This window comes from Camelus ferus, chromosome 1 (assembly GCF_009834535.1).
Source record: "Camelus ferus isolate YT-003-E chromosome 1, BCGSAC_Cfer_1.0, whole genome shotgun sequence".
Taxonomy (NCBI): Eukaryota; Metazoa; Chordata; class Mammalia; order Artiodactyla; family Camelidae; genus Camelus; species Camelus ferus.
This window is the reverse complement of record NC_045696.1, coordinates 42,929,258-42,956,665: the sequence shown is the minus strand read 5'-3', so window position 1 is coordinate 42,956,665 and position 27,408 is coordinate 42,929,258. Positions and strand designations below refer to the sequence as shown.

Sequence of the window (27,408 nt, the reverse complement as noted above, 5' to 3'; positions counted from 1 at the left end):
CAATATTTTTAAGCAGAAAAAAATACCTTTATTTATGTCCTTACTCTGTCCAATGCACTTTCGTATATATTTATAACACATAAGAGTATATACATAATAACTTTTCCAATTTCCCTCCTAGTCAGTTGTTAAAATGGAGTTCTTATGTCAGTTCTAAGTGCTTAAATATCTTCTCAAGCCATACTTGACTATTGCAATATAGAGACCAATTTGGATTCCATTGTTAAATTCTTTACACGGTGGAACGACTTGCTAATAATCACAGTATTTTCCTCTACTCCTTTTATAAAGCTGTTTTAAACTAACGCTTCTCTTTTTATTTTTATTCCACCAGTAACCCATTTAAGAATTTGTAGGTGAAATCCAATTTTGAAGTGTGTGATAGTAACACTACTGTGCATGTTCACCTAATCTACAGCAGGAAACACAGTACAACATCCAGTTACACGTTCTATTGTCTTGTTAGACACTATATTTCATCTACTTATTTCATCAAGAAAGTTTATTCTCATTATGTACTTGCAATAATTTTTAGTGCCAATCAACCTATCCTGAATTGCCAAGTGCACACCATTCCGTCTCACCAAGCATTGTACGTTGCTTCATTTACAAATTAGACATTTAGACAATTTCTCCTCTATGATTTTGGTTAAGTTCATATGTGCATCAATTATGAATTTTCAAAATACTCATAAATTGACATTGTTTTTCACCTCATATATCAAGAAGCTTAAGTTAGTTGGCCTTAATAATCAACATGCATGTTTATCACTTGCTGATAAATGACACAAAAAAAGATGTATTTATTTATGCAATCAAAGTGACCTTAGAAACAGAAAAGATGCATTTTGTAAACTGATTTTCAGAACTCTAGTCAATAAAAGTCATATCATTGCATTGTTTTCATTTCTGACTGTGTTCACCTGAATTTCTCCCAACTCACATATGTCATAAAAGCACTTTAATGGTGAATGTTTAAATGTTCTAATTTGTCACCACTACAGGACTAGGCAAAAATTCTAACAGTTCTAACACAGCTCACTATTAAATAGATTTGTATATTGGCATATTTTCAAATTGCCTGCATTGTTACTTTCAGTGAAGATACTCTATGTAACTTATAAAACTGGTTGCCTACCAGGGTAGTGATTTTTCCCTCAAACTCAGCATTTTCTCTATATTATCAGTAAATCAAGTAGCTATTTCTTTGGTAGTGAGATTATCAGAACTATTTGATTCCATAACAGAAGAATTTTTCCTATTGCCTTAAGAAATGTTTAGAAGCTTGATTGTTTCTCAGTTCTTCTATCACCCAGCACTACTACTCTCCCCTTCATCCAATTATCTCTGCCTGTAGCATCTTTCTTAGATCTTAATCTATCTGAATTGGAGTTACCAGTGAGAGCAATAACCTTTGCAAGTAGGTCATTCAGACTTTCAGGAATATTTCTTAAGAGTTAAAAAGTATTCATTCTCGAAGGGTTGAGTATTTCACAGCAGAAAATTGTAATTCTCCTCAGAGCACTATGTAAGGCTTTTTTCTAAGAAGATAAACATAGCTAAGAAAGCACTTCTATATATGTGCTCCTGCTACTGACGTAATTCTCTATCTGCCGCCCTCAAATATGAAAAAGGAAATTCAGTTGGTGCCCTGCTTTATAGTCTTGGAAATCAGTGAATTATCAAGAGTAAAGTTCAGAACACATAAGAATGCATGAGCATGAGCAGACAGACACTAAATCATGCGTCCTTAACATTGGTTTATTCCACAATCTAAAAATCAGAAAATTGTTAGGGCACCAGCATCACTTGAAAAGATAATTCAGAGATATATGATGTTATGAACCACCACTGCAATGGAAATAGGAGATTTTGTGAATGCATTAGACAAAGGGCACTATCTGCAGCAGTCTTTCTTAAAAAGGAGTTATGTGAAGGATAAGTGTCTAAGGCTATAGTTTCATACCAGTTTCAACTGAAATTAACAATGAATCATAAACAGTAGGGAAGTTTCTCAAAAGATTAAACAGAGAACTATGATATAATCTAGAAATTCCACCTCTGGGTATATATTCAGTAAAAATATAAAAGGAACACCAAAGTGATACATGCATTCCTATGTCCATTTCAACATCATTCACATAGCCAAGATATGTAAACAATCTAAGTGTCCATCAATAGATGAATGGATAAAAGAAGATGTCATATGTATAAACAATGGAATATTATTCAGCCATAAGAAAAAAGGAAATCTTGCCATTTGCAAAAACATAGATGAACCTTGAGATCATCAGGCTAAGTGAAATAAGCCAGGCAGAGGAGGATGAAGACTGCATGGGATCACTTATATACGGAATATAAAAGTAAGGCAAACTCACAGAAATACAGAGTAGAAGTGTGGCCACAGGTGTTGGGGGTGAGAGAAACAGATGTTGGTAAAAGTGTACAGACTTTCAACTATAAGATCTGGGGATCTAAGGTAAAACACGGTAACTATAGTTGATAATCCTGTATTGCATAATAACTATTGCAGGTACAGAAACAGCTTCTGACATGAAAGTAGTATTAATCAGACAAAATGATAATCTCTGCATATTAAGTCAACTGATATCAGAGACTAAACTACAACTATACCTACAAAAGAGTGAGTAGCATTGCCTAATTTAAAGTATCTTTCTTCTTTAGCATTACTGTTTCTTTGCACTCATCTTCTGCAGAAGAAAATGGCTTAGATTCCTCATTTTCCCCCTATTATGTGTTACTATGAAATGTAGGTCTTCTTTCCTACAAGATATCATTACTGCTGAAAATTTCAAAAGCATGGAAAAATAGTATTCGTGGAAGTGACTATATGCTTAAATGAGATCAGTTATATTTTGTCAACAGTGGGGAAAGATGTGGAAATACTGCTGTAATTGCTGACACTTTGAAATAGTACTGGTATTCTCCATTTGCCACACCACACCTCAGTCCCTCTACATCATCATATAACCACCTCTTCTCTACACTTCAGGAGGTTATCTTCTGAAGACTATTGCTTGGTTCCTTGCCCTTATTAATACGATGAAAATTGGAACTACTTAATACTTTTAAATGATGATCTGTTATCAATTATAAATACTTACAAACTTCTGGGTTAGAAGAATAGTACTAGGTAAGAAGCTAATTGATGTGGCACTTAAAATCAGTAAATTGGAGCTAGATATGGAACATCTAATAAGTATAGTGGACCAAGATAGGCATTTTCAAATATGACTGAGGTGTAGTTTTTTTTCCCAATGAATATAAAATGCAGTGGGTTGAAATGCATTTGCAAATCTTAGAATGGAAAGTAAAACATGACATGTTTTATAATCAAGAACTTAAGATAGTGAAATAAATCAGAGAAAGGCAAATACTTCTATGATATCACTTATATGTGGAATCTAAAAAATAATACAAATGAGTGTATATGCAAAACAGAAACAGCTTCAGATACAGGATACACACTAGTGGTTACCAAAGAGGAGGGAGGAGGGGCAAATTAGAGGTATGGGATTAAGGGATACAACCAACTATGTATAAAATAGATAAGCGACAAGGATACGTTGTATAGTGCAGGGGATTATAGCCATTAACTTGTAATCATGTTTAATGGTGTATAATCCATAGAAATACAGAATCATTATGCTGTAGAGCTAAAACTAATATAATACTGTAAATCAACTGTACTTCAATAAATCAGTCAATAAATAAAATCACTGGAACATGAGAAGAACAAGCTCAGAAAAAACACTTAGCAATTATAAATAATGCTAATTCAGGCAGCATGGGAGATGGAGGAATTATATTAGTCTATTAAAAATGCAGACAATTTCAGTAGTTGAAGAAAGATAAGCAGTTTTAAAGAAAAGGAATCACCCTTAGCAAAGGCATAGATCATGTAAATTATGTATTATCTACCAACCAATGTGTATTCTAAATCAATTTAAGCTTGAGTTTGAAGGACTTTATTGGAATAAAAATTTCTGAATCAACTTAAGCTACAGGTAAAGGGATGCATTTAAAGAAAACTGTGGGAAGTTAGTTTGGGGTTAGGTATAAAAGGACCATACACAGAAACTCTATTTTGTGTGTGTGTGTGTGTGTGTTTTTAAGCACAGGAGAGACTTGGTATACATAAGAGAAATGTAAGTGAAGAAAGATTATTGGAAAGCTTTTGAAACAGTTCAAGAAATAGATGTTCAAGCCTGGTCCTTGATACAAATCAGTGAAAATGGACATGAAAGAGACATGAAAGTTTAGAATCAAAACAGATTGATTTATCACTGATTGAGCATAAGAGATGAGAGAAGATAAAATGAAAGATTTTTCTAAGTATCTAGTTGACATAACTCAAGAATAACAATGCCTTCTACAGTCCCCCTTTTAAATATTGTTATGACTTTTCGGTTGTTTCTCTCAATTGTAACTAATTAAGTATTTCTGGTTTCCTCCTCCTTTTTCTCTCTCTGACTTTCAGACAGCAAGCTCATGAAAGAATGGGCCTTGCTTCCTTGAATCACTGCTGTACACCTTGCACTTAACCCAGTGTCTGGCACATAGAATTCACTTAACAAATATATATTTTTTGAACAAATAAATGAATAGAAATAAAACTGAATGTAGTTCTGAGGAGATTTTCGTGGAGAAACTTAGGTGTTTAGCATTTGATTTTTTTGATCTGATTTGATTTAAATTGGATTAATTTATTATTACATCATTCATACAGAGGTGTCTATGTATTTCTATGTCTTGTATTCATTGATTATTCAACCAATATTTAACATACTCTATACACCAGACACTATTTGAGAAACTGGAGATCTGACAGTGTCTGAAAAAAAAACTAAAATATTTTTCTCTATGGAAATTAAATTCTAATGGTTATATATTCTAAATGTATTGTTTTCCCCTTTTCTAGTCTTTCATTTCCAGTAGCATACAAAGTAAATTTTAATTTATTCCAAATTTTAAAAAGACTCTTCTCTTGGCCTCATATCTTTCTTTAATTGCTATTCCATTTCTCTCTGCCCCTTTATGAAAAGCTGAAAGGCATTTCCTATGTGCTCTCTGTAAGGGTTATTAGCTATTGCTGCATACCAAAACACAACACAATTTAGTGACATAAAACATTTGTTTTTCTAAGTCTGCAAGTCAGCAGGGCATTTCCACTGCTCTTGCTTGAGCTCATTCATGCTTCTCCAGTAAGCTGATAGCTCTGCTGTCTTGTCCATAACGTCCTCATCTACACCAGATACTTGAATAATAAACAACGTGTGACAGGCCTCTTGAGGTCTATTCTGAGAACTGGCACAGTGTCACTTTTGCAGCTTTCTACTGGTCAAAGCAAGCCAAGATTCGAGAGGTGGGGAAAAAAATTCCAGTTCTTTATGGAAAGACCTGCAAAATCACACTTCAAAGAAGTACGGATACAGGGAGAACACTGCAATGTTTTTCAAAGAATCTACCATATATTTTCATACTACAGAGAGTAAGACAGGTTCCCCATCATATAGCATGGGTTAAGAAATAGGTTTTATTGAGGAAAGGAATAATTTACAAGACTAAGTTCAGCTAGAGAAGGGAAGGCAACTCTTCATCATAGCCCATTCATTCCATAAAATCATTCTGGGACCTGGATTAGTCTCCATGTCGTAGAGGGTGAATCTGTGTTTTACCGGATGGACACTGTCATTTGCTATTTTAACTTTTGACAGGCAACCTTAAGAAAGAAGTCTTGTAAGTGAAGAAACAAGTAGACAATTCTGTTAGCAATGGATTTGAATTTCAGTTTTTTTGTGGATTTCTAGTTGGGGTTCATAGGATGATAAGAATCCCTGCTGTTAGAAGAAAACTATCATTCTTTTAATGCAGCAAAAGTGCACAAACTGTGCAGGCAACATTCAAGAAGCACATAATACCATTCTGGGCTACCTTACCCCTTGTATGACACTCCTTCCATTCTTTCTTGGCTAGACTCATACTAATTGTCCATGCTCACTTGATGGTCAATCATCAATGACTTTCCTATGATTATAACTAAATCCCATGGTTAATTCTCAGTCCTCATCTTAATTTAAACTATAAGCATCATTTGACATGACAGATCAATTATTCCTCCATTTAAAACAAAGTAACTTAGATTCTAAGCCACTTCTTTCTCCTGGTACTTTTCTTTGCTAACTGGTTGACTTTTTAATTTTCATATTTTAAATTCAAATTCTGAAATCTTGGAGAGACTTGGGGTCTCTCATCCAGCCTGTGAATATTTTGTTTACTCCCTACTCCCACTATTTATACTCATTGAGCTTCAAGGCTTTAAATACCTTCCATCCCCACATATATATGTCCAGACCTAACTTTTGATCCAGAATTAAATATTAAACTGACTTTTTGGCAACTCTGCTTGAATATAAAGTAAGCATCTCAAATTTAAAATTCTCAAACAATACTCCAGATATTCCCCAAAATGCATTTTCTTTCCTATCTCTGTAAATGTCAATTCCACTTATTCCAGTTGCCTGGAGCAAAAAACTTGATTCTCAAACCACATACTCAACACATCAGTGAATTCAATTTGTTTAACCTTCAAAACATAATTTGAAACCATTATTTTAATCACTTATACATTAACATGCAGGGCCAGGCCATCCTCATCCTTTGTCTGAGTTATTGCCATCAGCTTTTAACTTAATGCCCTGCTCTTGTCTTTTGACTCCCTGTATTCTGTTTTACACACACGAAGAATAAAATTTAGATCATGCCAATCACTTTTCTGCTCAAAATGACATCTCACTCAATCACTCAGAAAACGTCAACCTTCTCACAATTTATCTCTATCCAATGTAGCCCTCTCACTTCCAAATTAACTTCTGTAGGCATCCACTCCTTTCCATCTTACTCATGGCATTTCAGTTACATTAGCCTCATTGGTACTTTTATAAGCAGGAATATTCCAAACATGTATCCTTTTCAGAGACTTTACATGCTTATTTCCTCTACCAGAAATGTTCTTCCCCAGGTACCCACATACCTACCCTAAATTCTTCAAGCTTTTCACTTTTTTCAACAACCTTCTATGTTAACTAGAAATCCTCCCTCCCAATTCCAGTACTCCCTGCCCTTTTATATTGCTTTATTTTTCTTCAAAGCTCTTACCCCCATATAAAATATTGCATATATTTTTAAAATTTTCTTTTTTTTTTTGTTCCTTTGTTAGACTGTAAGCTCCATGTGGACAGAGATTTTAAACTACAGTTGACTTTTGAACAATACAGATTTGAACTGCATGTCCACTTATGTGAGCATTTTTTCAATAAACATATATACTACACAATCCAGGGTTGGTTGAATGCATGAAGGTGGAACCACAGACACCAAGGTGTTAAGTTATACTCAGACTTTCAATCGCACAAAGGGTCAGTGCCCCTAATGTCTGAGCTGTTCAAGGGTCAACTGTATTTTGTTCACTGCCAAATCCCAGAGTTACAGTAGGTGCTCAATATTTTTTAAGGCAAAGAACAACCTGAGAACTTATTGGAAAATTATGTGACACTCCTATCCACAAAAAGGATTCCTTTACATTCTTACTTTCATGGATTTGTTTATTTTGGTGTTATATACTCCTTAGCTTGCTTCACTGTAGCACTGACCTTTCTCATGGCTTCAGCCTTGTATGTCCAACTAATTATGAAATGTTTCTACCTACTTCTATTGCCTTAAACTCAAACTTTGGGTGTATAACTGAATTCTTCATCTCCTATTTCAAGGAGCTTTGGTAACTATTTTTATGTTCATGTCAACACCATTCCCAAATTTTAAAATATTTACCTCATCTTATTGTATTATTTGATTTTTCTCCCACCTTATACTGAAAGTGTCTTAAGAACAATGCATATCTATTTCCTTTTGACATACTTCGAAATTCTAGGCATATTGACTTAAAAAGAGAAGATACTTAATGTTTATGGAACACACAATATTAGATAAATTATGAATACCTACTATAGATAGTATATTTGGTTTTGTATGTGAATATAAAAACTAGTGTAACAAAATACTACACTATAAAGGGAACCAATAAATATATAAATATATAATAGAGATAGGAGGGGATTGAAAAAATCTCAAATGCCTAGTTCAGTGAAATCATGGTAACCTCTCCGTTCTACCCTTTTAATTCTGTTATACTATGAAATTTGGCCACAGATGCTAATATAGTCTTTTATGTATCTTGACTGAACAGTGAAGGTGGCTGCTTTTACTCAAACCTGAGTCAGTTCTAAAGCCTCAAAGTGATAGTGGAAGAGCAGCCACTTTCAAACTTTCCTTCCTTAAGGCCACAGTAATATTCAACTAAACAGTTGCAACTCCAGTGGCATAAAAGATCAGGCCAGAAGAACATACGAGCCATCAAGAACATACAAGCCAGCTCAAGAACAACATAGCTAAAGAAAGATATGTATTTTCCCCCAGTATCTAGAAGAGAGCTGTCCTAGACTTCTACCACAGGTATCCTTATGGAGAGACAGATACCAAAGCAGAAATACCTCTAAACTTGACTTTGTTTTCCAGTTGCTCATTAAAAAAGCCAAGCATAACAAAATTTAGTCACATGTAGGCACAAACTTTATCTTCTTTTAGACTACTGGTAGCTTCAGTGAATGATACTATTAAACAAATATTCTATTTTACACAGCCAACATAATCAATACATAGCTAGCTACCTCCTCTTTGTGAACAGAGTGAGGCTAGAGTGGAGGGACCAGTGAGCTTCCCATTAATTTGCATTATCAAATAGAGTTGGTTTCATCCTAAATTTACTGAATATAAACTCTATTTTTATTATTTTATTCATATGCATTATTTTATTTATCATTATAAATCTATGGAATAGTTATTTTTCCCTACAAAGTGCCATAGCCAGTGCTCCAACTCATGTCTGACAGCCTTTACAATTTTAGCTCTTTACCACTACCACATACATTGAAAGAATATTTGAAAATATAGTCAATTATTTTATTCAGTCAATATTTATAATTATTCAAGGTATTTCCATCAGTATGCCATATCTACATATAAAATGTTGTTCTTTAGTAAATTACAAACTTTCAGAGGTCAAAAAGATATGTGGTTCTTTTTTTTATTTTAATGACTGCTTTTCTCTAACAGTTAAATATTTGAAAACAATTTGTTCTCCTGAGCAGTTTACTATTCCTTTTCCCAGTCTACAAATTTGATTACCCAATGGATTTTGTTGGCAACTTCTGTTTTTCACAGATGGCATAGCTGCTTTCAAATTATCACAAATTCTTATTTGAGTAGTTCAAATGAATGAGGTATTATTTTAAAGTGCAGAATTTTATTTGGAGCTTAGAAGAAAATGAATGTGTAAATGTGTGTAAATTTATGTCATTAAGTAATTTAATATAGTCTCACAAATTCAATGTTAAGATATATGTTGAAGACATTCAAATCTTTATTACTCCTTCCCACTACCTAGCTTCTAATTATATTTCTAGATGCACACATTGGAGTAGATTTCTAAGATACTCAATTTCAGTAGGTCTAAAATTGATTATTTTGCCTTCCAAGCACACTTTATGTGACTTTTCTCTTTTTGTCATGCTTTTCTCTAACATCTAAAATCAATATATGTGAGAGATTGGCCCGGATAGTAGACCCTGAGTTCATCTCCTCTCACGAGCACCCCAAAATTACAATTCTTTGCAGAACTATAGGTGAAAAAGACCAAAACCTACCAGAAGAGATCTGCAACTAAAGACACAAAGAAGCAAGCATCAGACGAATAGGAAAGGTGGACTCACAATACAATGGAGTCCCATACCCTGGGGTGGGCAACCCACAAACTGGAGAGTAATTATATTGCAGTAATTCTCCCACAGGAGTAAGAGTTATGAGCCTCATGCTAGGCTCCACAGCCTGGGAGTCTGGCACCAGGAAGAGGAGCTCCCAGAGCATTTGGCTGTAAAGCCAGCAGGGGTTAATTACCAGAGTCCCAAAGGACTGGGGGAAAGAGACCTCACTCTTAAAGTGTGTGCACAAAGTCTCACATGCTCTGGAATCCAGGGCAAAAGCAGTAATCTGATAGAAGCCTGAGCCAGACCTACCTGCTGGTCTTGGAGGAGTCTCCCAGGGAGGTGGGAAGCAGCTGAAGCTCAACCTGGAGACAAAGACAATGACAACAATCATTCTTGGGAGTTTACTCTATCCTGTGGACACTGGTTCAGGTGGGCACCATTGTAAACTCCTCCATCTAGCTCATTAGCACCAAGACCTGGCCCTACATAAAAGCGTATAGGCACCAGTGCTAGGATGCCTCAGGCCAAACAACTAACTGGGCAAGGACACAGCTCCACCAATCAGCAGGCAGGCTGCTTAAAGACTACATGAGCCCATAGTCACCTCTAGACATGCTTCTAGACACTGCCCTGCCCACCAGAGGACCAGGACACAGCTCCACTCACCAGTGGGCAGGCACTGGCCCTGCCCTCCAGGAAGCCTACTCTGGCTTCTGAAACAGCCTCATCCACCAGGAGGCAGATGCCAGATGCAAGAAAATCATAGTCTCACAGCCTGTATATCCAGTGTACATATAGCAGGCCAGACACTGCCCTGGGATCAGTTGGGCCATGGTCCCTCCCATTAGCAAGCCAAGACTAGCTTCAGGACACCCAAAACTACCTATCGAATTGTGTCAGGGATCAGCCCCATCCACCAGCAATCAGACACCCATTCTGGGATCCCTGGGCCCTGAAGCCAGACTCCAGGAACCAGCTCTGCCTGCCAATAGTCTGGCACTAACCCCAGGTCATGGTTTCAGAGCCCCAGAGTCTTCAGGACTCTGACTACACCCATCAGTGAGCAAGCACTAGTTCTGGGCCCACCTGGAGGTCTTCAGTCGGCCGCCTCATGATAAGGCCCTGCCAACCAGCAACAGGCAGCCTCTGCACAAGGCAGGACCTAGCAAACAACCAGGCTAGGGGCCAAACAAGCCTACAAGACTGCCCACATTTTCAGCCTGCCACAACAGAACAACACACACAGCCCTCATCGGGGGAAACCCTAGAAGATATAGCTTGGGTGCCAAGAGGGGAATGCACTGCTGGGACACATAGGACATCTCCTACAGAGGGTCACTTCTCCAAGGTCAGGAAACATGACTAACCTACCAGATACATAAAAACACAAACAGCAACTTAGGCAAAATGAGGCAGCAAAGGAACATGTTTCAGAGGAAAGAGTAAGATAAAAACTCAAAAGAAAAACTAAATGAAGTGGAGATAGGCAATCTACCTAGAAAGAGTCCAAGGCAATGATTGTAAAGATGATCAAAAAGTCATGAGAAAAATGGATGCACAGAGTGAGAAGTCAGAAGTTTTATAAAAAGAGAAAATATAAAGAACAAAACCGAGATGAAAAGTACAATAGCTTCAATGAAAAATATACTAGAAGAAATTAACAGTAGACTAGATGATTCAGAGGAATGGATCAGTGAGCAGGAAGACAGAGAGCAGTGGAAATCACTGTTGCTGAACAGAAATATAAAAAAGAAAAGAAAACAAATTAAGACAGTTTAAAAGATCTTTGTGACAATATCAAGTAGACTAATATTCACATTACAGGGGTCCAAGAAGGAGAAGAGACAGATAAAGGGGATGAGAACATATTTAAGGACATAATAGCTGAAAACTTCCCTAACGTGAATGGAAACCCACGTCCAGGAAGCACAGAATCCTATATAGGATTAACTCAAAAAGAAACACACCAAGACATATTTTAATTCAAATGATAAAAGTTAAAAATAAAGAGAAAGTACTCAAATCAGCAAGGGAAAAGCAACAAAAACATACAAGGGAACACTCATTAGCCTATCAGCTGATTGTTCAGTCAAACCTCTGCAGGCCAGAAGGGAGTGGCACAATATATTTAAAATCATGAAGGGAAAAATGTATAACCAAGAATACACTACCCAGCAAGGCTCTCATTTAGATTTGGTGGACAGATAAAAAGCTTTACAGACAACCAAATCAAAAAGAGATTAGTACCAATAAATCAGCTTTACAACAAAATTTAAGTAACTTCTCTAAGCAAAAAAGGAAAGAGCCCAACTAGAAACAAGAAAATTATAAAAAGAAAAAGTTCATCATTAAAGGTAAACATACAGTAAAGGTAGGAAATCATCCAAACACAAAGCTGGTAGGGAGGTTAAAAGACAAAAGTAGTAAAATCATCTGTATCCACAATAAGCAGTTAAGAAATACACAAAGTAATTTGATGTAAAATGCTATCAAAAACAGTAATCATAAAGAAGAATATAAATGCAGGGCTTTTAAAGTGCATTAGAAATTAAGAGATCAATGATAAATAGATATAGATATAGATATAGATATATAGATTGTAACCTAAAGCCACATGGTAATCACAAATCAAAAATCTGTAAAAGATAGACAGAAAAAAAGAAAAGAAAAAGAATCCAAACATAACTCTCAAGATGTCATGGAATAAGAAAACAAAAGATGAAGAAAAAAGAACCTACAAAACAACTGCCAGAACAATTGACAAAATGGCAATCAGAACATACATATCAATAATTACCTTATATGTAAATGGATGAAATGCTCCAATCAAAAGACAGAGTCACTGAATGGATACAAAATCAAAACCCGTATATATGCTGCCTACAAGAGACTCACTTCAGATCTAAAGATACACACAGACAGAAAGTGAAAGGATAGAAAAGGTACTCCAAGCAAATGGAAATCAAAAGACTCAAAAGCTGGAGTAGCAATACTTACATGAGACAAAATAGACTTTAAAATAAAGACTGTTATAACAGAGAAAGAAAGACACTACATAATGATCAAGGGATCAATCCAAGAAGATACAACATCTCTAAATATAAATACACCCAACATAGAAGCACCTAAATATATAATATATAAAGTAAATATTAATAGACTTAAAAGGAGAAATTGACAGAAACACAGTAATAGTAGTGGACTTTAAAACCCTACTTATGTCAGTGGACAGATCATCCAGACAGAAAATCCATACGGAAAACTATGCTTAACACATTAATTTCCCACTGTGGATGAGGTGCCTCCAAGGTAGTAGACCTATCACCCAGATTTGGGTGCCATGGTAATCAACAAGTTAAGTGACACATTAGATCATATGGGCTTAACTGATGTACATAAAGCATTCCATACAAAAGCAGCAGAAAACACATTCAAATAGACATGGAATTTCTCCAGGAGAGATCAAATGCTAGATCATGAAGTAAATCTCAGTAAATATAAGACTGAAATCCTGTCAGCCATCTTCTCTGACCACAATACTATGCAACTGCACAAACACATGGAACCTAAACAATATGCTTCTAAACAACCAATGGATTACTGGAGAAATCAAAGAGGAAATGAAAAAGTACCTAGAGACAAATGCAAATAAAAACACAATGATCCAAAACCAAAACACAGCAAAAGCAATTCTAATAGGAAAGTTTAGAGAGAAGAGAGCTTATATCATGAATGAGAAAAATCTCAAATTAATCTTGTACAAAAAGGAACTAGAGGAAAAACAACAACAACAACAAACAAAACTGAAAGTTAGAAGGAAAGAAAAGCAGAAGATAAATAAATGAAATAAAGATAAAAAATAGAAAATAAAAAAACTAAAAGCTGGTTCTTTAAAAAGATAAACAAAATTGATAAACAGTTAGCCAGACTCATCAAGGAAAAAGGAGAGGGCTGAAATAAATAAAATCTCTAAATGAAAAAGGAGAAGATAACAAGCAACACCACAGAAACACAAAGTATCACAAGAGACTATTGTGAACAACTATACGCCAATAAAAATAGACAATCTAGAAGAAATGGACAAATTCTAAGAAAAGTAAGATTTCTCAAGACTGTTTCAGGGAGAAAAAAATATGAACAGACCAATTACCAATAATGACATTGCATCAGAAGTTTAAAAACTCCCCAAAAACAAAAGTTCAGGGCCAGAAGGATTCCATCAAACATTTAGAGAAGAGTTAATAACACCTATCATTCTCAAACTATTCCAAAAAAAAAAAAAAAAAACTGCAGAGGAAGGAACACTTCTGAATCCATTCTATAAGGCCAGCATCACCCAGACAACAAGATCAGACAAAGATACCACAAAAAAGAAAAAGAAAATTACAGGCCAGTATCACTGCCTGACATAGATGCAAAAATCCTCAAAAAAAATACTAGCAAACAGATTCAAACAATACATTAAAAGGATTACACACCATGATCAAGTGAAGTTTATCCCATGAATGCAAGAATTTTTCAATGTTGACAAATCAATTGATGTGATACACCACATTAACAAGCTGAAGAATAAAAACCCTATGATAATCTCAACAGACACAGAAAAAGCTTTTGACAAAATTCATCATAAGCATTTTATCATTTTTGACAAAAAAATCTCCAGAAAGTGGGTATAGAGGAAACATATCTCATCATAATAAAGGTCATATGTAACAAACCCACATTTAACATCATACTCAGCAATGAAAACTGAAAGCATTTCTTCTAAGATCAGAAAAAAGACAAGGCTGCCCACTCTCATCACTCTTATTCAGCATAGTATTAGAAGTCCTAGCCATAGCAACCACACAAGAAAAAGAAAGAAAAATTACCCAAATTGGAAAGAAAGGAGTAAAAAATGTCACTGTTTGCAGAAGACATGATACTATATATAGAAAATCCTAAAAATGTCACCAGAAAACTACCAGAGCTTATCAATGAATTTGGTAAAGTTGCTAGATACAATATTACTATACAGAAATCTGTTGCACTTCTGTATACAAACAATGAAGTATCAGCAAAGAGAAATTAAGGGAACAATTCCATTTACCATTACATCAAAAAGAATAAAATACCTAGGAATAAACCTACCTAAGGAGGCAAAAGACCTGTACTCCAAAAACTAAGACACTGATAAAAGTAATTGAAGATGACACAGATGGAAAGATATAACATGTTCCTGGATTGGAAGAATTAACAATGTTAAAATGAACATAGTATTGAAGGCAATCTACAGATTCAATCAAATTCCTATCAAAATACCAGTGGTATTTTTCACAGAACTACAACAATTAATTCTAAAATCTGTATGGAAACACAAAAGACCCTAAATAGCCAAAACATCTTGAGAAAGAAGAATGGAGCTGGAAGAATCACATTCCTTGACTTCAAACTATTCTAAAATACAGTAATAAAACAGTATGGTCCTGGCACAAAAACAGACAATAGATCAACAAAACAGAATAGAGAGCCCAGAAATAAACCTATGCATGTATGGTCGATTAAACCTGCAACAAAGGAGGCAAGAATATACAATGAAGAAAAGGCAGTCTCTTAATTAAGTGGTGTTGGAAAACCCTGTAATAAATGAAATTAGAACATTCTTTAACACCATAGACAAAAATAAACTAAAAATGAATTAAAGGCCTAAATGTATGGCCAGAAACCATAAAAATCCTAGAGGAAAACATAGGCAGAACACTCTCTGACATAAAGAGCAGCAGTATTTTTTTGGATCCATCTCCTAAAGCAAAGGAAATAAAAGCAAAAATAAATAAATGGGACCTAATCAAACCTAAAAGCTTTTGCGTAGCAAAGGAAATCATCTACAAAATTAAAAGACAACCTACTGAATGGGAAATTTCTTTTGCAAATGATAAGACCAATACAGGGTTAATATCCAAAATATATAAAGAGTTCATACAACTCAACTTCAAAAAAAAAAAAAAACCCAATTAGAAATGAGCAAAAAATCTCATTTTCCAAAGAGGAAATGCAGATGACTAATAGGCACACGAAATGATGCTCAGCATTGCTAATCATCAGGAAAATGCAAATCAAAACCTCAATGAGATTTCACCCCACACTTGTCAGAATGGCTATCACCTAAAAGAACAAAAATAGCAAATGTTGGGGAGGATGTGAAGAAAAGGGAATCCTAATACACTGTTGATGAGAATGTACGTTGGTGCATCCACTGTGGAAAACAGTATGGAGGTTTCTCAAAAAACTGACAAAACAAAAAACAAAAATGAAAAATAGGAGTACCTTAAATTCAGCAATTCCACTCTTGGGTATATATCCAAAATAAAAAGAAAAACACTAATTCAAAAATATACACCATCCCAATGTAGCAGTATTTACAACTGCCAAGATATGGAAGAGAAAGTGTGTGTGCATGTGTGTGTGTGTGTATGCACACACATATCCATACACACACACACTGGAATAATACTTAACCTCAAAATTTTTTTTCCCCATTTGCAATAACATAGATGGACTTGGAGGGCGTTGTGCTAGGTGAAATAAGTCAGAGAAAGGCAAATACTATATGGTATCAATTACGTATGGATTCTAAAAAATACAACGAACATAACAAAATACAGTGAACATAACAAAAAGGAAGCAGAATCACAGATACAGAGAACAAACTAGGGCTTAGCGGTGTGGAGAGGGAATGGGCCATACACATATGGGCAGGGGACTCAGAAGTACAGACTATGATGTATATAAAAGTTATGAGGATATATTTTACAACACAGGGAATAAAGCCAGCATTTTATAATAACTACAAATGAAGCAAAACCTTTAAAAATTATGAAACCCTATACAGTACATCTGTAACTTACATAATATTGTACATCACTATCCTTCAATAAATAAATTAATAAATAAGTGGTTATCCAAATCAAACTTCTAGTTTTTACTGTATTTTACAGTCAGTCAACCCTAAGAACTCTTAGTTTTCAAAGTACACTCTGCTTATTTTTTAAATTTCTGATTTACATTAACCTGTTGATTGGTTTTCCAATAAGCAGATTCAAAATGATGATACATCAAAATGTATGATATTAGTAGATAGATAATGAGAGACAAAAATAAGAAATGTAATATTCTTAAACTACTGCACCTTCTCCCAACTTGAACTCACTCTATTCTCTTGCCAACCCCTTATAATCCAGCTTGCCCATAGCCAGCAGGTAAACCCTTCTGAAATAGCAACACATTATGAAAATTCTTTGTGTAAAACATTTTAGTGACACCCAATTGCCTATGTTTAAAAAATAGAAATTCCTTGTTGATGTTCCGCCCAATCTCCTTTTCTGTTTTAGAAACACAATATCCCATCACCCTCCTAGATATAACCTATCCTACAACAAAATGAATGTTTTCTGTTTCTCTGGACATTTCTTCGGCTTACCAGCTCTAATTAACAACAGTGTTTTCACTTAAAATATTGTCCCTCTCAAAATGCCACCCATCCTCAGAAACCCAACACAAATCATGTGCTCTATGAAGAGATGATCTCTCTGTTCCCAGAACCCCGCAGTACTTAGCAGTAACAGCAATCTTATAGTATAAAATATGCTGCCTTATGCTACAGTAATTTTTTAATACATCTGCATTATTTTACCATAAGCTCATTATAAAATGTTTTATAGACTTTCATACCCTTCACAGCACCCAAGAGAGAAAATTACACATAGTAGGTGTAGGCATAATAATATTTAATAAATTTATGAATGTGTGCATTCTAAGTTTGTGATGCAGGTTAAAACATATAGCCCTTCATTGAAAAATTAATCTCAGTTCTGCATATGCTCACTATCCAACATTAAATTATGTCAAGCAATGATTCCTGCAAAATGATCCTTAATGAGGATCAGCCTGCAGTAAAATTCTACACAAAACTGTTAATGACCTTACAAGCCTGTGTATTAGAAAATAAAAATGATCCAATAACTTCACTAACTACAACCTGACATTTGGAGTGGGAGGAGCAAGCCATAATGGCTATAGTCTTACTAAGAAAATCTCTTATCTTCACAAAAGCAGAAATCCACGAGAGAGGCAGTGGTCAAGAATTAAAGCTGCTCAGCAGCCTGCAAGCTTGGTAGGAATCTAGGTGCTAATCACCTAATGCAACTAGATGGAGATAATTTCTTCAATGCCTTGGGTGAGAGCTAAACTAGATGATAAATCAAAGAGGAAAAGAAAATATATTTTGCATCAGTGGATGGTACTGGTCAGATTCTGAAAAAAAAAAAATATCTCTCCCTTAATTTGTCTGTGCATCATTGAGGGAGAATTGGAGAAAAAAATATGTAATCTGTTGTAATGAAATATCAGGTGATTGTACGAACAGACAGTGACAAACTAATGAGTAGATATCAAAAAATTATAAACTAAGGCAGAACAGGAGGGGGATTTACCATGAAGAAAAGCTATCCAGATACTCAGTTGTAATTGCAACATCCATGGCCAAACAGGAAGTACGTACATAACTAATATTTGACACATTTCTTCACAATTTGTGCTAGTTTTTCATTAGTTTGTTTTTTTAATTGAGGGGGGGGTTGCATCAAATACACACAAATTGTGCCGTAAGGATGTGTTTAATAAGACATTGGCCTTGAGAAGGGACCATGGGCATAAATGCAATCATGTATTTGAAAGTACAGTGAGTATAACTTAGAGCTCTCTGATGTGGGGTCTAGCCAGGCACTATACCCCATATATCAGAAGATATTCACACTAACTCTTTTGGTCTTAGTTTTGTTATCTACAGGAAAAAATAAAATTAGTAAAATCTGTCCTACCTCATAAAAATATATGAAGGATTTCAGCTTAGGCTGAGAAGCTAAGTCACTGGTGCTGATAGGGAACTCACAAGGAAGCCACGAGGGAAAGGCTATCTTTGTACCTGCTGGATGCATAGGTAGCTTGAGAGCTTGAGATCTGTAAAAAATAAAAGTTAGGGAGTCAACAAGAACAATGTGGTAAAGAATCTCTTTCTAACTCCTGTTCCATATTTAGTTTTTCCTGCTCAGATCTCAGGTTTAGCTAAAGGGTACATGGAATGTGCTGTGCTACACTGGGAAACTGCTCTGTGGAGATCTTGGAGGACACTCTTCAGAATTGTCTGATCACGATCCTGCGGAAGCTATTTTACAACTCTGTCAATGTCAGGTCACAGAAATGCAAAATAATTCTTATTTATAGGCATGCAAATTATGTCCTATCCTGTGTAAGTTCAATGACATCCCCTTCTCTCCCACAACTTCCCTCTGTCATCCTGAAAAAAACTATTTGGCTTCATGTCCCCATTTATTTCAATATTCTTAATCTATAAATGTATATGTTTCTGAGATTCTTTTTCAATCATGTAGAAATAAACAACAACTCCAAACAAGAAAAAACAGAGTTTTTTTTAATTCAAAGTTTGCTAGAGCAAAGGAGGCAGCCTAACATGATTTGCATTTGGCAGAGGTTCAAGGGTGAGCAAAGGATTCAGGGAGCTTTGGGGTCAAAAAAGAAAGATTTCAGGGATGTTCTGAACAGAGGTTGTTGGTGGGGAAACTGGAGGTGAACTAACTTAAAGTGGGTCATCTTATGTGGTAACTTTGGGTAACATATCTGACTTCTTCAGATGGATCCTGATTTGGAAGTGGGAGCAGTTGTTGACCAAGTACTAGCCGTTCTGCAGTTGTGTCTTGGCTTCCCAGGCTGGTTGCTGCAAAAATGACTGACAGTACTATTTGCCTATTTGGTCTGGCTATTGCTTGCTTCTGTATTCAGTCTCTCAGTATCCCCTTTTGGTCATTCTCTCTTTTAAGAGGGGATAACTAATTCAGGTAAGGTACAGAGATTTCCCATTTCCCCTTGTCCCACACATACACAACCTTCCCTGTTATATACATAGGTCACCAGAAAAGCATGTTTTTTACCAAGGATAAATTTACATTAATATATCATAATCACCCAAACTCCATAGTTAACCTTAGAGTTCACGTACATTCTATGGGTTTGGGGTAAGGTATAAAGACAAATATCTATCACTATAACAGCATGCAGATTATTTTTACTGCCTTAAAAAATCCTCGCTCTGCCTATCTGTCCCTCCTCCCACCTTTACCACTGGCAACTACTGATCTTATGTCTCTGCTATTTTGCCGTTTCCAGAATGTCATATAATTGGAATCATACAACATGTAGCCTTTTCAGATTGGCGTTTTCACTTAGTAATATACATTTAAGGTTCCTCCATGTCTTTTTATGGCTTGACAGCTCAAGTGTTTTTAGTGCTGACTAATATTCCATTGTCTGGATGCATCACTATTTATTTACTCATTCACCTACTGAAGGACATCTTGATTGATTCCAATTTTTGGCAATTATGAATAAAACTTCTATAAACATATGTGTGCATATTTTTATGTAGACGTAAGTTTTAACCCTTTTGTGTAAATACCAAAGAGCATGACTGGAGGATAAGATGGTAAGAGCATAATTCTTAGTTTTGTAAGAAACCACCAAACTGTCTTTCAAAGTGACTCAGTCATTTTGTATTCCCACTGTCAATGTATGACTGTTTCTGTTGCTCCACTTCCTCACTGGCATTTGGTGTATTCAGTCTTTCAAATTCTGGCTGTTCTACTAAGCATGTAGTAGTATCTGTTTGCTTTTAATTTGCATTATGGTGACATATGATGTGGAACATATTCTATGTTCATGGGTAGGAGGACTAAATATTGTCTATTTATAAGTTATTCCCAACTTGATCTATCCATTCAATGTAATCCTACTCTAAATACCAGCAAGATATTTCATGGATATCAGTACACTCATCCTAAAGTTTTTATAGTGTGGCAACAAACGCAAAAGAGGCAACACAATTTTGAAGGAGAAAAATTGGGAGGACTGATGCTAGCCAACTTCAAGACTTATTATGAAACCATGGTAATCAAGACAGTGTGGTATTGGTGAAAAGATAGACAAATATATGAATGAAGCAGAATACAGAGCCGAGAAATAGACCTCCATAAATACAGTCAACTGATATTTGATGAAGGAGCAAAACCAATATAATGAAGCAAAGAGAGTCTCTTAAACAAATGGTACTGGAGCAACTGGACATACACATGAAACAATTGACTCCAGACACAGGTCTTATACATGTCACAAAAATTACCTTGAAATGGATAATAGACCTAAATGTAAAATGCAAAACTATGAATCTCATAGGAGAAAACCTAGAGGTCATTGAGCATGGTGCTGCCTCTTTAGGTGCAACATCAAAGACACAATCCATGAAAGAAATAACTTGTAAGCTTAACTCCATTAACATCAAAAACTTCTGCTCTGTGAAACACATTATCAAGTTAATAGAAAGCGACTTCAATGAACCCCTGAAGTACGATCGTCTAAGTATAATATTTTCCTCCCCAAGTGAAGGCACAGTTGTCCTGGAGTGTTTGTTACCTCCAAAATTTTATGCACATTCATATATTCTTTTTTCCTAGAATGTACTCCTCCTTCTCCTACACAAAGCAATCAATTTCTCCTCAAAATATTATTTTAAGAATAAAGCTATTCTGATCTCCCATCCCTTATGAAATTAATCAAGCTCATATTTGTATATTTATGTTGTAAATACAAATTTCATGACAACCAACAGTTCATGGAAAGTTTTCTTTTTCATATCTGTCTGTGAGATCTCCTTAAAGGGCTGGAGTCTGAGTCTCTCAGTAACTTCCAGCTTGAGGAACATGATAGAAATTTAGTAACTAAAGACAGAAGGAAAAAATAAAGTACAAACTCTTGTTACTGGTACTCTACATTATAGCATTAATTAAATTAATAGTACAGGGTATTTTCCTAAACACTGGCTAAAAATAGCTGCAATAACAAAATAAAAATAAATTCTGTCAAAGAAAGGGGCTCAAGAACCAGAGGAAATAAATAATGAAGAATAGAAGGTGAGACATGAGTTTTGAAAAGGAAAGTGAAATGATAAAATAAAAAGATAAAAGCAAATCAAAAAAACAAAAACAAAAGGTTTATTATGCTTAATCGTTTTTATAATATCCTAACCTTCTTAGAAAATGAAAAAGGCATCTGGCTATCTTCCCTATCATATTGACTAAAGAACATTCCCTCTTCTGTATTCATATATCCACCAAGATTATCTATCACCCATGAGTCAAAAGGACTTTCAATATATATTTTGCAATGTTCTCATGGGGCAATCCACCCAAGCAATAGAAACAAAAGCAAAAATAAACAAATGGAACCTAAACTTACAAGCTTTTTCACAGCAAAGGAAACCATAAGCAAAACAAAAAGACAACCTATGGAATGGAAGAAAATATCTGCAAAAGATGAGACTGACAAAGGCTTGATTTCCATAATATATAAACAGCTCATACAACTTAATAAGAAAAAGACAAATTAAAAAAAGGAAAAAAAAAAAAAAAAGAAAAAACAAATAACCCAATCCAAAAATGGGCAGAAGACCTAAGCAAGCAATTCTCCAATGAAGACATACAAATGGCCAATAGGAACGTGAGAAAATGCTCAGTATGACTAATTATCAGAGAAATACAAATCAAAACTACAATGAGGTATCACCTCACACAAGTCAGAATGGCCATCATTAGAAAGTCCACAAACAATAAATGCTGGAGAGGGTGTGGAGAAAAAGGAATTCTCCACACTACACTGTTGGTGGGAATGTAGTTTGGTGCTGCCATTATGGAAAACAGTATGGAGATTCCTCAAAAGACTAAAAAGAGACTTACCATATGATCCAGAAATCCCACTCCTGGGCATATATCCAGAGGGAATCTTAATTCAAAAAATACGTGCATCCCAGGGTTCACAGCAGCACTATATGCAATAGCCAAGACACAGAAGCAATCCAAATGTCCATCGACAGATGACTGGATAAAGAAGTTGTGGAATATTTATACAATGGAGTACTACTCAGCCATAAACAAGAATAAAATAGTGCCATTTGCAGCAACATGGATGGACCTGGAGAATGTCATTCTAAGTGAAGTAAGCCAGAAAGAGAAAGAAAAATACCATATGATATCACTTATATGTGGAATCTAAAAAAAAAAAGATGACAACAAATGAACTTATTTACAAAACAGAAACAGACTCACAGACATAGAAATCAGATTTACAGTTACCAGGGTGGGAAGGGGGTGGGAAGGGATAAATTGGGAGTTCGAGATTTGCAGATACTAAAAATAATATATATAAAATAGATAAATAACAAGTTTATACTATATAGCACAGGGAACTATATTCAATATCTTGTAGTAACTTATGGTGAAAAAGAATATGAAAATGAATATACGTATGTCCCGATATGACTAGAGCATTGTGCTGTACACCAGAAGTTGACACAACATTGCCAAATGACTATATTTCAATAAAAATATATTAAAAAAAGAAAAAAATTTATTGTATCTATGAGAATACTATCATTATTCAGTTCTGCTGTGTTTCTGGAAGTATGCAGCCAAATGTCCCATCTCAAACATTACCTCTATTCTATCTAAATTTCACCTTCTTTCTATAATTGAATGAGCTGGGGTTTTTTTTGGCCTGTTTGCTTGTAATTTGCTGAATAGCACTTCTTTATGTTAGCTGCTGTTTTCTGTCAGAAAGGCAATTCAGCAGTTAGCAAAAGTAGCCTTATTATTATGCCTTTACAGACAGCCTTTAAATTCTATGACGGTTTTTAATCTTACTAAAGGTACAGTGTGCATCAATATGTATTATTGATTATAGGACTGAGGAGACAGATCTGGAGTTATAGTAAACATCTATTTTTTTTTTTTGCATTCAACCAAATACTAATGTTTTAGCTGAAATTGATTTTTTAAAAGTAAAACAGTGGCTATAAGGTCTATATACAATTTGTAAAATACTCTATGAATTCTTAAACTTAATTATAATTCTCTCAGTTTTCCTATCAATCCTTTTTATTAAAAAAAGTTTTTTAAATTAACTAAATTTAAAAAAAACCTCTTTTCCATTTCATATTGCCAACTGTTCTTTTCTATTTTATGTAACCAACCTGAATTGTTGGTTCTTAGAAGATGAACATAGTTACATATAAATTTTAGAATTATTTGTTCTAGTTTTGTTGAAAAGTGTCCTGGGTATTTTAACAGGGACTGCATCAAATTTTTAGATTGCTTAGGGTAGTATGGCCATTTTGATATTAATTCTTCTAATCCAAGAGCATGGGATATCTTTCTCTCCCTTTGAATTATCTTCAATTTCCTTCATCAGTGTTTTATAGAACTTTGCTTTGTATAGAAGATAGGTCTTTCATCTTCTTGGTTAAGTTTATTCTTAGGTATTTTTTTTAAATGTGATTTTTAAATGAGGATATTTTTTACTTTCTAACATTCCATTATTAGTGTAAAGAAATGCAACAGATTTATGTATATTAATCTTATATCATGCAACCTGCTGAATTCATTTATTCGTTCTAACAGTTTTGGGTGGAGACTTCAGGGTTCTCAATGTGTCATCTGCAAATAGTGACAGTTTTACTTCTTCCCTTCAAATTTGGGTACCATTTATTTTCATTTTCTTGTCTGATTGGTGGAGCTAGGACTTCTAATACTATGTTAAATGGAAACAGCGAGAGTGGGCATTCTTGTCTTGTTCCTAAATTTAGCAGGAAGGCTTTTAGCTTTTTAGTGTTGGGTATTACGTTGGCTGTGGGTTTGTCAAAAATGGCCTTTATTATTGTGATATACATTTCCTCTATAACCACTTTTACGAGAGTTTTATCATGAACAGATGTTGAATTCCATAAAATGATTTGTCTGCATCTATAGAGATGATGTGATTTTTTTGTCTTTCCTTTAGTTACATGGAACCACAAAAGACCCCCAAACTGCCAAAGCACCCCTGAGAAAAAAAGAACAGAGCTGGAGGTATAACCTTTCCAGACTTCAGACTATACTACAAAGTTGCAATAATCAAAACAGTGCAGTACTGGCACAAAAAACAGACACATAGATCATTAAAACAGAATAGAGAGCCCAGAAATAACCCACACAAACAATCTATGGTAAAGAAGGCAAGAATACACAATGAAGAAAAGACAGTCTCTTCAACAATTGGTGCTGTGAAACCTGGACAGCTACATGTAAAACAATGAGATTAGAACAATCCTTCATACCATATACAAAAATAAACTCAAAATAGTTTAAAAACCTATATGTAAGACCTGAAACCATAAAACTCCTAAAAGAGAACAGAGGCGGAACACTCTGACAAAACTTGAAGCAATGTTTCTATTATCAGTCTCCTAAAGCAAAAGAAATAAAAGCAGAAATTAACAAGTGGGACCTAAACAAACTTAAACACTTTTGCACAGAAAAGGAAACCATCAACAAAATGAAAAGACAACTTACGGAATGGGAGAAAATATGTGTAAATAATGCGGGGTTAATATTCAAAATATACAAAGAGCTCAAACAACTCAGTATCAAAAAACAAAAACAAAAACAAAAACAATAATCCAATAAAAAGTGGGCAGAAAATTTGAAAAGAAATTTTTCCAAAGAAGATATACATATGGCTAACAGAAACATGAAAAGATGCTCATATTGCTACCTATTAGAGAACTGAAAAGGAGACCCACAATGAGGTATCATCTCACACCTGTCAGAATGGCTATCACCAAAAAGTCTCCAAAGAACAATTGTTAGAGAGGATGTGGAGAAAAGGGAACCTTTGAATGCTGCTTGTGGGAACGTAAATTGGTGCATCCACTATGGAAAACAATGTGGAGATTCCTTAAAAAACTAAAAATATAACTACCATATGACCAATCAATTTTACTGCTGGGTGTATAACCAGAAAAAAAAAAAAACTCTAATTCGAAGAGATATGTGCATTTCAAGGTGCACAGCAGCATTATTTACAATAGCCAAGATACGGAAACAACTCAAGTACCCATCAACAGACAATTGGTTTAAGATGTGGTATATACATACACACATATATACATATATATATAATACATACATACACAATGGAATATTACTCAACCCTAAAAAATGACATATTGCCATTTGTAGTAACATGGATAGACCTAGAAAATATCTTAAGTGAATTAAGTCACACAGAGAAAGACAAATACTATATGAATATCATTTATACATGACATCTAAAAAGTAATACAGTTAATGTATATATAAAACAGAAACAGACTCATAGATACAGAAAACAAACTTGTGGTTACCAAAGGGGAAATGGAGGTGGGGAAAGACAAATAGGGATATGGGATTAACAGATACAAAGTACTATATATAAAATAGATAAGTGACAAGGATAAACTGTATAGCACAAGCAATGTTATACCCATTATCTAGTACCTAGAATGAAATATAATCCAAAAAAATACTGATTCACCATGCTACACACATGAAACCAGTAGGACTGTAAATCAACTACATTTCAATTTTTTTAAAAAATGAAGGTATCAGATTCTCAGAAAGAAAAATTTAAATTAAAAATGACATTTATATTGAGGCCAATCCACCAGGTAGTGCTAAGAGTAGTAATCTCTTTAGCAAAAATAAAGAAATGGGACCTAATTCAACTTAAAAGTTCTATATCTCTTCATTACTCAAGTGAGTTGACTCTAGTTTTAAGTATCAGAAACCAACTTGAAAGTTTAAAGAAAGAATAATATATTATGATGATGTAGGTGCACCTTAGAATTCAGGGTCAAAAATTTAGCCAGTCATCAGAAAGAAATGAACATTGAGAAAGGAAAAGCTATTGCCACCCCCACTAATCATCTCTTCTCTGCTGCTTCCTACTCACACCTGGATTTCTGTTATATCTGTATGGACAGACTTATCTTAAGGCTCTGGTCACAAGGAAAACCGTCTCTTCTGAAGAGCTCATGAGGGCAATGGTGATGAGGGTATGTGAACAATGTATTTTTTAAAAAGTCCTTCCTTCTAGCGTGTCCTCTCACATGTAAATATTTCAGCAGCAACATTCGGTGTGGATTTGGGTTGGTTATTTTTCTGTCAATTCCAAGTGCGTGCATGAATTCTCCTTTTCTCTTTATCTTTTCTGTACCTCTTGGTGACAACTGGGTCCTAAAAACAAATCCCTACCAATATCAATACCCTGCTGTACAAATGAGAAGGGTAAAAATAAAATCAAACATGGTTCCTATACTCTAGCAGTCTAAAATTCTCATGTGTAACACAGGAATTTTAATAAAATGTTATCAGGGTAGAGATGTACACACTGATATTTTAGGATATTTAGAAGTAAATCAAAATAGTATTTGCACATATTTTGTGGTATGTATCTAAAATGCAAGAACTTTGAGACCTTATGCATTTTTATGAATTTATGAAACTATTAAATTTATTGAGCACCAGTAGATAAATAGGGGAGACACCAAATACCAGGGTATAGGAAATATAAAATTGGTGTAGAACTTTTTTTATAATCGCTCATTTTT

The 27,408-nt window shown here is 34.8% G+C and overlaps 1 protein-coding gene across 39 annotated transcripts in view; it reads right to left on the bottom strand.

Annotated features, from left to right (window-relative positions):
• Positions 1-27,408, bottom strand: part of LOC106730093 (endogenous retrovirus group PABLB member 1 Env polyprotein-like) — a 637,472-nt gene that overhangs the window by 246,001 nt on the left and 364,063 nt on the right. For 30 of the 39 annotated variants that reach the window (XR_004319394.1, XM_032478125.1, XM_032478196.1 and 27 more), the window contains 2 exons: positions 18,701-18,839; positions 10,152-10,204 (listed from right to left, as the gene is read on the bottom strand). The exons of 1 other annotated variant lie outside the window; for it this stretch is intronic. Coding sequence is in view for 36 of the 38 variants with exons in the window: in XM_032478125.1 (XP_032334016.1) it covers positions 10,152-10,204; positions 18,701-18,839 (192 nt within the window). In the remaining 2 variants the exon portion in view is untranslated. The remainder of the gene's footprint in view (positions 1-10,151; positions 10,205-18,700; positions 18,840-27,408) is intronic. 8 more of the 39 variants (XR_004319430.1, XM_032478248.1, XM_032478181.1 and 5 more) reach the window with 2 other exon arrangements.